General features: G+C 63.3%; 2 protein-coding genes across 2 annotated transcripts in view; both read right to left on the bottom strand.

Moving 5' to 3' along the window:
- Positions 1-6,858: 6,858 nt before the first annotated feature.
- On the bottom strand, positions 6,859-8,966 carry LOC117643046 (endochitinase A-like). The gene is made up of 4 exons (XM_034381684.1): positions 8,916-8,966; positions 8,480-8,813; positions 7,981-8,048; positions 6,859-7,449 (listed from the first exon to the last, which is right to left on the bottom strand). Exons 1-4 carry the CDS (start codon positions 8,949-8,951, stop codon positions 6,859-6,861), a joined length of 1,029 nt encoding a protein of 342 aa, XP_034237575.1. The 5' UTR covers positions 8,952-8,966.
- Positions 8,967-12,286: 3,320 nt separating this feature from the next.
- Positions 12,287-15,926, bottom strand: part of LOC117643054 — a 33,129-nt gene continuing 29,489 nt past the window's right edge. The window contains exons 26-30 of the mRNA XM_034381703.1: positions 14,411-14,600; positions 14,011-14,317; positions 13,201-13,585; positions 12,840-13,109; positions 12,287-12,752 (exon numbers count right to left, since the gene is read on the bottom strand). Of these exons, the coding sequence (XP_034237594.1) occupies positions 12,651-12,752; positions 12,840-13,109; positions 13,201-13,585; positions 14,011-14,317; positions 14,411-14,600 (1,254 nt within the window). The 3' untranslated portion in view covers positions 12,287-12,650. The remainder of the gene's footprint in view (positions 12,753-12,839; positions 13,110-13,200; positions 13,586-14,010; positions 14,318-14,410; positions 14,601-15,926) is intronic.

The following is a 15,926-nucleotide window of genomic DNA, read 5'->3' as shown; positions in this document are numbered from 1 at the left end:
GTGCATCGCCCGGTTGATCTGCCGCTGCTTGAGCCTGGTGGCGAACATGGGCTTGAAGACGACCCACCGCGCCGGCCTGCTGCGAGGTTCGTCGGCGTCCTGGCTGGTGTGCGCGACGGCGGCCGGCGAGTCATCGGGGACCTCCTGCAGCGCTGAGGCCGCCGCCACGGCCAGCAGCAGCACGAGAAGTGACGGGCGCATCTGCAACGAGAAACTTGTTAGAACACTTTGTCGGTGCGAGGCGTCTCGCCGCCGGGGAGGTCGCCTCGATCGCCTCGTCGACAAGGAAGGACTCCGAACATCTTAGTTGGCCCCGACAGGCACGGGCGAAATCGAATAGTTCCCAACGCGCCCCGGGCACTCGACGCGCGGTCTGCGAGGCGCAGGGCATCGGACGGGGGGCCGCGGCTGGGGGTTGGAACGGCCGGGGGGCGCTGGGGCCATGCTGGGGCCATGCTGGGGCTGGGGCCCGCAGGGGGGCTCTTCCAGCTGGATGCGCGTCGCGGCGCGTCGCGCGTGCGGGCCCCAAACGGGGTGTGCCTCCACCGCGACGCCGCCACCGCGAAGCCACCACCACCTGGAGGGCGCCAAACCGCCAGCACGCGATCAAATTGGCTCCCTGCCTTTGCGACAAGATTTCGTTGTAGTCCGCCGGTTCCGGTGCTTCCCGCCGTCTAGCCTGCGGGCAACGTGTCGCGTTTCTTGTCCCCGTCGATGTGCTCAGAGATCACCCTCCTCCCGTCCGGCCGGCAGGGACGGGGCGCGACGCGAAAGTGGGTGGGGGTGAAGCCCGCCGCCCGCCGCCGCCGCTGTGACGTCACGGGGGCGCCGTAAACCGCGGCCACCGCGGCAAACACGACCCCTCGCTAAGTTGTCGTCCGCCGCCACCCCACCACCCCTTGCACCTTCAGGGTGGCACAGTGGAACTTCCCTCGACCGAACCTCTCCGGTTGCGACTGCATTGGCGGTTCGACGGGCCGTCCGAGTCCCCCACGTCACCCAGGTCGTCAGAGCGAGTCCAAGCTTTGTTGCTTTCGTGCTGGCCTTGTGCGCTGGGACGCACTTCTTGTCCTGGCCTGCGCTACAGCGCGGGGGCACACCGCGACACTCGGCGCCACCGCACTCGCAGCTGGTGGAGACCGAGACCGCACGACCCCTGCACACTGCAAGCACACTGCGTACCAAGACTCGGCCCGCAGTTGAGTGATGTGGGTATCTTGCGCCACACACTGGACCGTACCGCCAGCCGCAACCCACGCCCCGCCCCGCCCCGCCCCGCGCAAAGCCAGGCGCCCTTCTTAACAGCAGCTGACGCCGATAGACCCTGCACTGTACAGTACAACCCCCGCGTCCGCCACAGCCCTCGCGCCCTGCATGCCCTGCAGACCGATTCCGAGGGTCGTTTTCGTCGCTCCGTCTCTCTCGCACCCATAAGGGACGCCTCATGAGTGAGAGAGACGGAGCGACGATGACGGTCCTCGGAACCGGTGCGCTGCATGCCCTGCCCGAAAACACCAGAAAACACGCGCCATCGCCATGGCCGAGGCCGCGACCGCCCGGCCCGGGCGCTCTTACTCCGACATGGCATCCCTGGCTCGACAAATATTCTTCCCTCCCCGCTCTCTTATAGCGCGGTAGTCTGGCAGCATTTGAAAACGGCGCAATAATGATGTCGGTCTGAGCGGCAGACTGAGAGCCGTTCGCGTCGCCCTGCCTCTCCCGCACTCCTGGGGCGCGCCGTGTCGGTGCGAGAGAGACAGAGCGACGAAAACGACTCTCAGTCTGCAGACTCGGCCGGCCGGAAGGCGGAATCGGAATTGGAGTCTGGAGCGGCCGGCGGCGAGGCGAAGCATGGGCGGGGGCTGGCTGCCCGGTCTGCCTGCTGGCCTGCCTGCGTCGGATTTGTCGCCATTGTTGCACCTCGGCGCAAAGCCTGCAGACTCATTCCGAGAGTCGTTTTCGTCGCTCTGTCTCTCTCGCCCTCATGGGCGCTCCGTACGGGTGCGAGAGAGACAGCGCGACGACTCTCGGAATGAGTCTACTGGCAAAGCCTGACGCGCCCTGCCCAGTCCCGCCACTGCTAAACCCCTCCCCTCGAACCGCCCCTTTTTCGCGCGGGAAGGAAGAAGAGGAGGCCAGAAAATCGACGGCGCCATTACCGACATGAAGAAGGCGAAGACGGAGAGAGAAAGTTCCACGGCGATTGATTCGTCATTATTTTCAGCTCGCCGTCCCCCGCAACCACCGGCAAGGCAAGCCGGCAGGCCGCGAAGGAACCAAAAGTCAACTTTTTTTTCGGTCCGTTGGCAGCGCCGAGCACGTCGGGTAATAACTCGAGGAAAGATCGCGATTTGGAAAAACGGGGCTGAAATCAATGCATCCAGACAGGAACGCTGGCCGACGAGCGGTAAACAATATTGCTCCCGACCGCAGAACGATGAGGGTCGCGGCCCTCCATTCCCCCGACAACGCGAGCAGGGGGCGGAATCCGGAGATTCCTTCTCGTCGTCCCGTCCCTGTCTCACTCGCGGGTGACCCGTGAGTGAGACAGAGCGACTCGACGATTCCTCGGAGAGGCATGGCGCGGGGCGGGGATGTGCGCGAGGCTCGCCGCCGGAGCGCGGTAATGTCCGGCATGCATACACGCCAGCCCCGCTAGCACCGCCAGGGCCAACAGGGCCGTGATGCAGCACGTGGCGGCGGTGGCGGCAGGGCCGCGTGCGGTGTAGGATCGCCGCGCCCGTTACACTAGAAACTGTGCGTCTTGCCGCAGTGGAGTAGCAGTAGAACAGGCTGGGGCCAGGACGCTCTGCCGGCCCTGCCGTGATTCGAAAGAGTCGTGTCGTCGCTGTCTCCCTCGCACTCATAGGGATCTCTATGAGTGCGCGAGGGAGTCATAGCGACCAAGCGCGCTCTTCTGGTTCGCTCGGCTGCCCGGAAGCCAGCAATGACCCAGCGCGTCCGTCAATCGCTGTGACACAGCGCACTGTCTCTCTCGCTCCCGCAGCGTCGCCGGGATGCACCCGGGATGCACCAGGCGCGGCGTCCGGCAGGACCGAGGGGGCATTCACTTCGAGGGTTACAAGTACACGCCGGGGTTTTCGAATCCACCTTCAAGTATTTAGCAATGTTTTTAAGCGAAATGTATAAAAACCACTCTTGGAATAATTAAAAAAGGATACTTAGATTCTTCATATATTCAATAGTACAAGGCACCCGAAAGGAAGCATCAAAGACCTAACCTAACCTAACCGAACGCGTGACCCCACCAATGGATTGCTTTCCGACCGAGGAATCCATTGGTGGGGTCACACGTTCGGTTCGAGTCGACTCTGGAGCTCAAAACGCGTCTACGGTTTTGTCCGCCTCCACCGGCCTTCTGGCCCACTGTGCCCCATACCGCGCCACTGGCAAAGTCCCCGCGTGGGGCTTCCGATCCGAGGCGCGCAGCGCGCAGCACCATCACTCGGATTAACAGAGAGGAGCAAGACTGGGAGAGTCGTCCCAGGCAGGCGGAGGCGGGGCCTGGCGGGGCTGCACTACTCACCATGGACGAGAAAATGTTGTGTCGCTGCCAGTGGACAAAGTCTGCGGCAGCGCCCGCCCGGAGAATTCCGGTGGGAACACGAACGTGTGTGTGTACTCACTGCAAGCACACACACGCACACACCGACCCGTTGGCACACACGCACGCGCAGACTGGAGGGCAAACAGACTGTATTATACGTAGGATGCAGCAGGCCTCGCGCTTCGCACCGCTCCGCCTCGCTCGGCCACCAGAACTGTTTTTCCGCCGTCCAGTGCGGGTCCAAGTGATGTGCCCGATGTGCGCCGCCGCCGTGGAGGCAGGGAAAAGCAGGGAAGGGGAGGGGCCCAGCGGTGGCGGGACGTCGCGGGGACCCTACGCCGCGAGTACCGTTGGGCGGCCGGCGCCTCGCCAGCAGACTCATTCCGAGAGGCGGGACTCTCTCTCTCTTTAACCCAAGAGGGGCCGATGGGTGCGAGAGAGAGAGAAACCGTCGGAACTTCCCTCTCGGAATCACTCGGCTGGCCGTGGGCCGCCGGGCCGACCCGAAGCCGGTCAGTTCCGCCTCTCTCGTCACACGCGACACCTCGCCGTCAAGACCTCCCCCCTCTCGTTCCGCCCCCCCCCCCCTCTCACTCAGTCTCCCCCCCTCCTCCGCCGCCTTCCGGCCGGAGAAAGCACGTACGGCCGGTATAGCACCGCGCCGTACTGTCCGTCGGAATGGAGGAAATGAAGCGCGGTATTCCCGTATTCCCGGACCGGCGTCCGTCTGTGCCCACGGTCCGCCACGGGCCGGCCACGGTCGCAGCCCAACGCGCGTTTTCCGATAATTTCAAAACAAACCAAACAAACAAACAAAACGAACGACGATTCCTGGAAGCAACGACGCCACTCTGCTTTCGGGCGGACATGTGCCCGCCACGTGCTGGGCCCGGACTCCAGGACTCCAGGACTCCAGGACTGCAACACTGTAACGCGCAGAAGGGCCGCGTTTCCTTGCTGCAAATGAATGGCGGCCCGCAATGGCAGCAACGCCTCAACTGTCGGTCCGCCTCTCCTCAAAGAAGGGGAGAAAGGAGAATGCGGCCATTCCGCACTGCGCGTCCGCCTTTCCGTCGCTCTGCCTCTCTCGCACCCGCACCGAGCGCCTCGCCCGGCCCGCCAGTGCGACAGAGACAGAAGCGGACAGAAGCCGCGTTCGGAAGCGGCGCGTAGACGCAGAGCGGCGCTCCGGAAGGGGCTGTCCGTCACCGTCTCAACGCGCGCCGCCTAGGCGGAGGCGGTGGCGGAGGCAGTGGCGGAGCCCAACGTGCACCAGGACCGCGAGAACGCGACGAGCAGCGCAAGCCCTGGAGCAGCCATGGAGCAGCCCTGGAGCTGCCATGGCGAGCAATTACAGACCGCCGGCGTCTTTGAGGTTGCGCGCGCGCGTTTGTGTGTGTGTGCGTGAGCGGAGTCATGTAAACTTTGTGAGGCTTCACTTTGTGCCTGTGCATGATGTGTGTCTGTGTGTGCGTGAGGGAAAAGGGGGGGGCTCTCAGTATTCCTCGCCGTGCAGTTGCAGTGGAAACAAAACCTCAACCAAGTTATTATTGAGGGATTTGACAGAGAGGGAGTTCAAAGCGCGCGGAGTGGTGCAGCGGCCCGCACGCAAGCCCCGTAATACAATTGTGGTGCCATCCCGATTCGGCTGCCACGCCACGCGTGCCACGCGCTGCCTCCAGACCCCGGCCGTGCCCCACCGTGCCTCAGCCCCCAGCTGGGGCCGTGCTGGAGAGGCGGCGCTGGAGAGGCGGCGCTGGAGAGGCGGCGCTGGAGAGGCGGCGCTGGAGAGGCGGCGCTGGAGAGGCGGCGCTGGAGAGGCGGCGCTGGAGAGGCGGCGCTGGAGAGGCGGCGCTGGAGAGGCGGCGCTGGAGAGGCGGCGCTGGAGAGGCGGCGCTGGAGAGGCGGCGCTGGAGAGGCGGCGCTGGAGTGGCAGAGATAGATGGCAGCACGCAGAGCGCCGCAGAGCGACGCAGAGTCGCGGCGACGCATTGTTCGAAGTGTCGCCGTTGAGGCAGACGCGTGGGACTCTCGGCCGCGGAGGCGCAGCGCGGTGCGGACTGAATCCGGGAGTCGCTTTCGTCGCTCGGTCTCTGTCGCACTCACGGAGGCGGCCAGTCACCGGAGTGCGACAGGGGCAGAGCGACGAGGTACTGTTGTTGTTCGGAGTTGGACTGCTGGTGAGGCGGGGCGGGCGGGGCGGGCAGGCTAATTCCTTATAGTTGTCGAACCGCGCGCACGACGCGCAACAACGGCGTAACGCGCCGCCGGGAGAAACTCTGCTCGGCTAGTCATCGCGCAGTGTTTCGCGAGGACAATGCCGGCCATCTCTGCAGCGATTCGCTCGCTAAGTACCGCCCGGGGGCCGCACCGAGGTGGGGCGGGGCGGTGCGGGGCGGAGAAAGGTGAGAATTGAGCTGATTGACTCCGCGATGCCCCGACCGTCGACAGCATCGCGCTCTGGCGTGAGGCTTTGGCAGTGCCCTGGCCGTGCCGGTTTAATCCGGGGCGTGCGGCCGGAAACTCAGCAAAGTCCGTTCAACAGGAATACCACGTTTTTATTCGCCTTTCAGCAATCAGTGAGAGGAACAATTGTTTTGCAATACAATATACGCGATCACAAGGACTGCTAACAGCTCATCATCAGTCCATCATTATTCCGTCGACGACGGATGACATTGATTGGCCCGGCCGCGTCAGGGTAAGACGGCCTGCATGATAATGCTACTACCGAATCACAGGGGGAGGGGGGATCATTTAAGGGTCTGGTAACACCTTCTAACTAGTCAGCCTGATACACACTCTCCCCCCTCCCCCCCCTTTTCCCTGGGGCACTGACGCGGCGGCGCCTCAAATGGCATGCTATTAGTTTGCAGCCGCTTCATTACTGTCCATGCAGCGCTTCATCACGACAAAGCACACGTTGTCTCACCGCACTCACACACACATACACACACACGCATACATTTACACTCGCGGATTTGTCTTCTATATTTTGATTTCTGTTCTACAGTGTGACGAGATTCGGCTTTTATTGGACAGACTCATCAGGATCAGGACTGTTGTCTTCAAGAACAGGCGGACCGGTAGCTCTGCGGGGCGGGGTGGGGTGGGGGCGAGGGCCGGGACAAGGGCCCGAGGGCCACCGTGGCCTTCTTTCCCCGGAATCCCGCGTCCCGATTGGAGTATTGGAAAAGTTCTCGTCTAGGGCTTCCGGACATCTCTGACTGTCTCTGACTCTCTGATTGTCCTGGACGGGGACGTCATTTCGCCCTGCTGGCCCTGCTGGCCTAGTAGTGCGGCGGCATGGCCAGTGGCATGGCCAGCAGGGTGCGCCACATCTGCTGCATCCGCGGCCACTGCAGCACGCCCCACGGGTCGGCCGACGTGGAAGAGGCACTGCCTGGCCACGGCCACGGGAAGGCCGGCGCCTGCGTCCACTGCTGCTGCTGCTGGGGCAGGCCGCCCGGGGGGCCCCTGACCCACTGCTCGGCCTCCACGGGGCCGGGCGGGCCGGGCGGGGCCGCGGGCCCCCAGTCCTGCCGCTCGACAGCAGGCGCCGTCCTCCAGGCGTCGTGCGCGCAGGGCCGCACGGCCTGGGGGTACTCGTCGTCCTCGGCGTCTGAGTACAACGCCGCGCCCGGCGCCGACGGTTCGGCGGGGAGCGTCAGCCCGCCCGAGCGGTGCAGCACGTTCTTGTGGTGGCCCTTGAGGGGCTTCTTGAGCGCGACCAGCGTGACGGCCACGGGCTTGGAGGGCGGCGCGGGCTTGGCGGCGGGCTTGGCGGAGGGCTGCAGTCCCACCAGCAGCCCCTCGCTCGGCCTGTGCTTGTGCAGGCGGTTGGCGAGCGGGTGCGACACGTGCGGCACCAGCAGCAGGTGCTCGGGGACGGCGGCGGTGGTCGTCGTGGTGGTCGTCGTGGTGGTGGGCGGGGCCGTGGCGGGCTGGACGTCACTCAGCCAGGCGGCCTGCAGCGCCTGCGGGCGGACAAACACGCGTTTACAAATCCCCACTGACGAGGGCTCGGGGCGTGGAGCGCGGGGGCGTGTTTTCGCCCAGCGCGCTGATCCTGTTTTGAAGGCCGCTTCACGCTTTATCGGTGGTTATCGCGGGGCTCGTATCTCAAGGGCCGGGGGCGCGGACAGCAGCTTCAGGGAAAATGACAAGTGTGGCTGCTGGATATCCTGATCGCCCAAAGGGGAAACATAAATGTTGATCGGTCGATCTGCCTGCCGGCTGCCTGGCGCCCTCACCGCTTGCGGCACGACGTGTGCCCACTTGACGGGGGTGAAGAGCACGGGCTGGGCCTGCGCGGGCACCGCCGGCACGGCGGACAGGTGCTGCTGCTGGTGCAAGGGCCGCGCAAGGTGCGCCCACTTGCCACCGTGGCCGCCGTGGCCGAGCACCCCGTGGAGGCCGTGGAGGCCGTGGGGCTTGTTGACCAGCCCTAGCAGGCCCCAGTAGCTGGCGTCGGCCCCTCCTGCAAAACCAAGTGGAATAAACAAGGAAGGATCAAGTGTCCGCACTAGCCCTGCCTCGGGGAGTTTCTATCCCTATCGCACCCTTGAGTCGGATTCCACTCCCATCAAGCCATCAGGCCTGGTAAGCCGTAATAAAACCCCAAGGCCTTCCGCCATCCGCGAAGATGGGGGAGGCTACTTCGGAGAAACGGCCACGGATAATCAAAAGTAAATCACGGGTCATCGTTCTCAAAAACCTCGTCGCCATTCATGAAACTAGATGGCCGTGGTGTCGCGTGTGTGCATTGACTCCGTCCCGCGCGGCCATGCCGGCCATACCGTGCGCCGGGAGGGCAGGCTTCCCATTCGACCGCCAAGTCGCGCCGCTGCGGCCGGCGTTACCATTACCACTAGAGGCTAGACCACACTAGCTCTGTCTGCGTTTACTTACCCGTGCTGGCGGCAGTCGTGCTGGAGGCGGTTGCAGCCCCTGCCGGGGAGGCGGTGGCAGTCGCGGGCGCGGTGGAGGTTGCCGCAGTGCTGGAGGCCGACGTGGAGGGCGCTGTGGAGCTCGTGGCGGGCGGCGCGGTAGATGCCACCGAGGGCGGCGTGCTGGAGGTCGTCGTGGAAGGTGCGGTTGATGTCGTGGAGGCTGGCGTGCTGGAGGCCGTCGTAGATGCCGTCGTGGAGGTAGTCGTGGGGGTCGCGGTGCTGGATGCGTCTTGGCGCTTCACCCTCTGTGGCAGAGCTGAACCACTCTGCCATAGGCACACCAGAACGAGGGCCTACACAACCGACAAACAACAATAATCCAGCGGCACAGTTTTGGCGGCCATAAGGCAAAAATAATGAAGCTCCGCTGGGCGGCGCGAGGCTGGGAGGGCTACCGTGACGGCGAGGGCTGCCATGCTGCCGGCCGCCATGTTGCGCGTCGTGGAGGCGCTTGGACGACTGGCCGCCGCGGCACGCTGCTGTCTTTTAAAACCTCGTGGATCCGCTGCGCTGTTGACGGGCCCCTCGACAGGACCCTTGACAGGTCGATCCTCCCCGCGTGCCGAGTACCTGTGTGTGTGTGCAACGGCTCACTCGCGCGAGCATGTGTGTGTGTGTTTGTGTGTGTGCATGTGTCCGGTGTCAAACAATCGAGCCACCTCTCTCCGAACTCATTTCGTGCCGTATTTACCCCTCTTTTCCGAAAAGAAATGTTCAGCGCCTTGGCCACTCGTTGTGATCGCTGTTGACGTCACTACCCCGTTGTTTAAAATGGTGTGGTGCGGCAGGGGGCGAGGCGGGGCGAGGCGGGGTGGGGCGCGTCGCCCCAGGTGCCCCACGCGACGCCCCCGGCACGTGGACGTTGGCGTCCTGCATGTTAATGTCCTGCTTGGCCTTGAACAGCGCCCAGCGACATCCCACTGATAATTGCCAGGGCTCCAGGATTCCAGGACGGCGAGGCTCCAAGTGCTCCCGTCTCGTCGTGAAGGCGACCCGGGGTCTGTAATCCGGCCGGCGATGGTGCAGTGCGTCAGGCACTCCTTTACGGGCTGGAGGGCGCGACGCGAGCGCGACGCGGTGCTCGGCAGGTTGGAGGGGGCGAGCTCGGCTGACACCTGCTCTGCTCTGGGCGGCGCCAGCCCCCGCCGCCCTCATGTTGGCCCCGCTGACGGCGCCGCCGCCGCCGCCTCGTCCCCGGACTGGTTTAAGCGCCGACGTGCGCGGCGTGGTGAGGCTGGATGAGGTGGTGAGGCGGTGAGGGCGGGTGGGCGTCAGGTCCCCATCGCTCACTCTCTCGAAGGCCGGCGTACACTAGTCCCCCGCGGGGCTGGCGGGGCTGGCTACAGCAGCGATAGCGCTGTACCGCCGCCGGCGTGCAGGGTGCGGCGCAACAGACCCTCGTCGTCGGCTCGACGGCCTTCCGTTTCCCGTTTTCTGCAGGGACCCGCGAGAGCGCGGGCCACGAGATGAGTTGGGGAGTTGGGGCGAATGCCGCCCCCATCCCTTGCTGCGCTCTCAACGCGCTACAGGCTCAATTTCGCGCCAAAGAAGCCAAGCCTCTGTCAATTTAATGACCCACTCGCCGCCCCCGGCCATCCCGGCGGGCGGGGCATGGCGGACCGTGGCGGAGCGGGGTCGTTTTAAGTTCAATAAAAATAAGGACAGTCCGCGCGAGGTACAGCCCGCCATAAAACGCGACCCTGCCGGCCAGCCGCGTCGGCGCAGAGGGTGGCGACTGAGGTGGCGTCTTCTCCGTCTGCTCATCGTCGTCGCGTAAAGACCGCACGGGACAGGCAACAGCAGCGACGCATCCTCGTCTGTGTGATCGTCGGTGTGCAGTCCATCATTTGCAGTCACTGCCGACTTTACGTGGCGCACTGCGAATAATGTCTCGAGTACCGCTTAGTGGCTCGCGGCGCCAAGGCCACCAAGGCCACGCGGAGTCTGTCTGGAGCGGCGGTTCCGTCGCGCCGTCTCTCTCACTCCCCAAGCCCCACAAGGCGAGAGAGACAGCGCAACGCGGCGCAACGGCCTGCTGATCCCTGCCGTCGCGACGCCTCTCCGGAGTGTTCTGTTCGGTCGCATAGGGCCGGCGACGTAGGCGGGCGGGGTTGGGCGATCGCGCCGCTTAAACGCCACCCCTCGGGAGAGTTCCGACCTCTGGCTGGTGCTGCCGGCGTTTGGCGGCATCTTCCACTCTCCGCTCGGTGTCATGCGGAGCGGGAATGGATTCGCATGGGGCTCTCAGGGCGTGTGCGTATGTGTGTGTGCGTGGCCCGAAGGTCCTGCCCAAGTGGATCACACAGGGCACGGAAAGGATTATGTGAAGGCCCGGCGTTTCCAGCTTCTTGAGCGGCCCAGACCGTGCCTTGCTCGGGCTTGATGGGCCTTGCTTTGACGCCGCAGAACAGAATAGGCTCTTTTCCGACAGTCCCGCCGAAAAGGGTCCGGGAGAAGCCCTAGCCGCCCTAGTCCCGCCGGCGCGAAGGGCCCCGCGTCGGTCTTTCTCTCTCTCCGCCCCGGCGACACCCTCGGCGTGTTCATCCCCTGCTGCGTCTCTCAAGGGCGGCCGGCCGACCGGCAGCGCCGCGGCAGCACCGCCCTGACAAACGAGATTAGGGCGAGGCGAGCTAGAGGCAAGCTGAGGCAAGCGTGCAGGCCTCCGCCCCGCCCCGCCCCGCCCCGCCCGGGCCCTGCAGCAGTGGCGAGGTCGCCGTCCGAGGGCTTGCCGACGGCTTGCCGAGGGCCAGGCCAGGGGTGGGGGAGTGATTGGCGTTCAAAGCAAACCGCCGCCCTTTCCGGGCGCGGCGCGCAATCACAGGCAAGCCGTAAATTGGAGGAAGCCTAGCCGTGCGCTACTCTCCTTCTCCCTACAGTGCACGCAGCAGCGCAGCACTGATTGGTTTGTTTCGGCGCGTCCCGTTTCGTTTCTTGGGCCACACTGCAGGGGCCGTTACACGCCGTTACACTCCGTTCCGCAGCCGTTAGCCGGAAGTGCCTCGCCAATCGGGCGACGGGCCCACGCTGTAAATAAGGCACTGGTCTCACGCCCTCCGGCCGGCTCGGTTCGAACGGCCTCTCGACGCTCCGTCCCTCTCCGTCCCTCTCGCACCCGCGCGGAACGTCTCATGCGAACAAGGAAGATGCACTACGCGGCATCAGTCCGCTGGGCGCTTCCTCACTGATAGTGCTACTGTTCAGACAGAGAGGGACTCCGGTCCCAATGACAGTGTGTTCCATCTCCGATCCGGCTGCCTGGAGCTTTGCGGTGCGTCCTGTGTGGGTGGTTGATCTTTTTCGTGCGCGGCTCTCCGCGGCAGGTTGTGTAGGCCTTGGCGGTGGCGGGGGCGGGGGCTGCGGACCCTGTTCTTTGTGAGTCCCGCTAACAGTCACCCTTCTCTCTTGGGAGTCGTGTCGCCGCCTCTGTCACCTCTACCGCTGCCATTGAAAACGTCAGGAAAGGCCCCGCCCCGCCCCGCCCAGACCTGCTTCCAATTTGTCCCCCCGTTTAACGCAACCAGCGGGGCAACGGTCGCGGCCTCGCCCGCAGGCCGGCCCCAGAGACGTCGCCGCCGAAATTGGGGTCGGCGGCGGTGATGAAATTTCGCGGGGACCGATGATTGAAAGTGTCGCGGCTTTGTTTTGTTTGAAAAAAATAAATAGAACGATTTATTAGAGTTTTCAATCAAGAAGAGAGAGGTCGTATTCAAATAATAACAGTTTGTGGAGCATGGGGAGGTTGTTAAGGGAAAAAAACACTTGGAGAGATCTCGAACTGTGAGCATTGCAAATGAGATTTAATTGTGGACTTCACGAGGAAGGGCGGAACAGGTAGCGAGAAATGTATTAAATTATGCAAGAATAATGCCAATGAAGGAGACTGCTCTGTGAAATAGCTCGGCTTTTCTTCGTTACCTGCGGTATTTACTTTTCAAGTCATTCCATATTGGTCTCTCTCCCTCTCTCTCTATCTCCGTCTCTCTTTTTCTCTCTCTCTCTAAATATATACATAATCAGGGGACTGGAAAAAACATCTTACAACTTTAATCTACACTAAAATTAGGTTCCTAATAGTAACTTTAGCCTTTAGAAAAATAAAAATCTTAAATAAATAGTTCGACGTTCACTTTTTAGATCTTGGACATGTCGGTGTCTTCGTCGCTGTACTCTGGGAAATCCACCTCCATCTCGACTTCTTCGTCGTCGTCGCCAACGGTCATGTCTTCCCACTCCTAGAAGAAACCATGAGCAAGAAAAATGATTGTAATCATTATCCACTGTGCGCGGGGCGCGGTGGGGCGCGTTGGCGCGTTACCCACCTTGAGGAACTGCTCGATGGACGGCGACAGGCAGTTCTGGCAGATGGCCCTGCCGCTGCCGTCCTGGTCCGCCACGCAGTCGCAGCGCTGGCAGTTGGCGGGCAGGGCCTGAGAGGCCACCCGCCGGGCCCACACGTCCAGGAACTTCTTGTTGAGCACCGGGATGGAGGGCCCGTCGCCGAGCGCCGCGTTGGCCACGCGGTCCAGGTTGAACGCCGTGCCGTTGGTCTCCAGGGCGAGCGGCGTGCACAGGTCCTTGGACATGGAAACCTGGAAGCATGGCGGGGCGCCGCGGGGCGCGGTGAGTTCAGTGCCTTGCCGTGGCCTCGCGCTGCGCGGTGCGGCCTCACCGACGACCCACCTGTTTGACGAGCTGCTCCGAGGGCTGCAGGCTCTTGACGTTCCTGGGCGTGTACACGCCCTTCCTGTCGGCGCCGAAGACGCGCGCCTGCTTGAGCGCGGCCTTGGCGGCGGCCCTGGACGACTTGGAGACGCCCTTGGCCTTGCGCAGGCGCACGGCGTTGGGCTCCAGGACGTGCAGGGTGAGGTCGCCGTCCTTGAGCATGTCCACGGCGTCCGAGAAGGTGTCGGCGTGCTCGCTGGCGTCGCCGCTGCACTCGTGGCACGTGACCAGCACCAGGGTCTTGGACACGGCGGCGCGGAACGGCAGGCGGGCCGCGTACCACAGCGCGTCGTACGCGTCCTGCACCGGCGTGGCGGACGGCTCCACCGCCGACGTGCGCAGCCTGGCGAAGGAGAGGGTGGGCGTCAACGAACCGCAAGTCACTCCCGGAAGTGCACTGGTTTGCCTGACCGAATCCCGCCAGCTCGCGCCAGCCGCACCACCATGAATAAGGCAGAAGCTCCACGTTTTTGGTGGAGTTTTTTTTCGGTTGAGTCAGCGGGACGCGGAAAACTCTATTTTTCGAGAACGTCTTTTCTCTTTCGGGGCGGGGCGGGTAGCGCACTGCGCTTCCCTCGTGCCCTTGTCCCATCGCCGCGGCGCGCGCGAGGCACGGAGTGGCGATGAATATTGCAGCCAACTCGTTTCAGCTTCGGGCCCTAAGGGCTTTCGTGGTGTTGCCCGCGGCTGCCGCGGTGTGCTCTATTTGCTCTCTCGGTGACCAACAAACGTCGCCGGGAGCATACACTGGCGGCGTGGCAGTCCTACCTGTCGAAGGCCTTCTCCACGTGGCGGCCGGTGGTCCACACCAGGCCCTCGGTGCTGAGGACGTGCGGCGCGCGGAAGGTCTCCGTCTCGTCGCCGCCGAAGCCCACCACAGCGAACCGGTTGCCCGTCAGGCCCTGGCGCTTCAGGGCCACGTCCAGCTTGACGGCGAGCTCCTCCACGGGCAGGTCGCGCAGGCACGACGCCTGCTCCACCACGAAGACGACGTCGGCGGACTGCGGCGCCGTGCCCTTGAACACCTTGACCTCGCCGGCCGCCAGCACGTTGCCGTCGGGCAGGTCGCAGCGCACTGCAATGGAGTGGGTGGAGGTGGGGCTGAGGCACTCGCTCCGATTTCCACACTGCGTTTGACTGCTTGGACTGTCACCGCTTCACCACTCACCGCAGAACTGGGGCACCCACAGCTCCATGCCGGCGCGGCGGCACAGCTCCACGTAGGCCGCGGCGGGCGCGCACAGGGCGCGGTCCCTGGCGGGGCTGTTGGCCTGCTGCCTGACGTCGGCCTCGCACAGCGCGCGGAACGGCGCGGGGTCCACCCGCGGGAAGCACGGCGCCAGCGACGAGTCGCTGTCCTGTACGGCACAGAGTCAGAATCCAGGAAAAAGAAAAAATTTGAACTCTACACCCCCTCCCCAGTCTTAATGGGGAGGCCTCCTGCTTTACTTCGGTGTTCGGGATGGGAACCGGTGCTATCAGGTACCTGGGGTTAATCCCGTCAGCGACTCTAAGCGTTCGCCGGGGGACCCAGTAGGACCCCAAAGCTCAGACAGCTGGGTCGAAACACCCAGTGTGAAGCTCTTTGAGGGGCGGGACGTAGAGTGAGACGACAGAGAGACAGAGAGAGACTCAGACAGAGAAGAGGTTTGGTGGGAGCTTCTTGTTTTCGTAGGGTTGGTTGTGTACCCCATGGTACCCCCACTGTCCGGCGCTCCCGTACCGAACATACAGCGTTTTAGGCCAGCTTCAAAGGACTTATCATCGCCTCCCCGACGAGTCAAGGAGGCACCACCCGCAACCACACACCGGATGGTCTGGATTGATGGATCAAATACTCCATCGCTCCAGTGCCGAGGCCAACCCGCCGAAGCGGATTGCTTTTTAGACACCCACAGCGGAGTGGCCAGGTGAATGTGACTCTGACCACTACGCTATCACGCTTGTACGTCTGGCAGCGTGTTGGACGACGGGTTTGAGTTGCACTGGGAGGAAGGCGGTCGAAAAATGTATTGAAATGATGGGATTCGATCCCCGGACCCCGCCACCGGGATCACACGACTTTAGGCTCTCGGCCACCACGGCCCATGATGTGGGGACCGGCGTGAGGTGGGTTCTTGACGCAACAGGACTCGACCGACCCGGTCAAAATTTCGCAAGAAGTTGGGGGAGTCGAACTACCGACCCTAGCACTGAGAACCAACGCCTCTACTCCCTGGACCACCACGTCCCATGCTCGGAGCGGGCTCACGTTTACGGGTTTGAACCGCACTGGGTGAGGCAGTAAAATTAAATGGAAATATTTGTTAGGAGTCGAACCTCCGGCATGTGGGCCTGTTGCACACGGCTCCGCTCTCATGGCCTCGAACCACCACCCTTAGGATAGCAAGTCGAAAAAACTTTTGTGACGCTGGTATTCGAACGCCGGCCTGCGGTAACTCGATCCCACGTCTCTAACCTCTCGGCTATCACAACAGTTGTGAAACGCGATGGATCATCTGCTTTCATTAACGTTCGTTGAATGAGATTTTTTTTTAATGTGGAAAGGTCTCTGAGAGGTGGTTCAACTGAGAGGTGGGGTAGTGGGGTATCGACTTTATTTTGCCAGCCTGCAGAGGTATGTCTTGTTGGTTGCTGACTGTCAGGCATTAAGGAAATCTGACTGTGCAGCCGCTTCCTCGCCG

This window comes from Thrips palmi, unplaced genomic scaffold (genome assembly GCF_012932325.1).
Source record: "Thrips palmi isolate BJ-2018 unplaced genomic scaffold, TpBJ-2018v1 HiC_scaffold_16, whole genome shotgun sequence".
NCBI classification, from domain to species: Eukaryota; Metazoa; Arthropoda; class Insecta; order Thysanoptera; family Thripidae; genus Thrips; species Thrips palmi.
The sequence above is the reverse complement of the archived record's forward strand: the minus strand, read 5'-3'. Positions and strand labels throughout refer to the sequence as shown.

What these genes read in the sequence shown, in the direction of transcription:
- LOC117643046 (XM_034381684.1), bottom strand. Translation starts at nt 8,951, where the DNA reads ATGGCGGCCGGCAGCATGGCAGCCCTCGCCGTCACG. An exon ending in CACGACTGCCGCCAGCACGG is followed by an intron (nt 8,049 to 8,479) that starts GTAAGTAAACGC and finishes TTGGTTTTGCAG; the next exon opens with GAGGGGCCGACGCCAGCTAC. An exon ending in CCCACGGCCTCCACGGCCTC is followed by an intron (nt 7,450 to 7,980) that starts CACGGGGTGCTC and finishes GCCGTCCCCGAG; the next exon opens with CACCTGCTGCTGGTGCCGCA.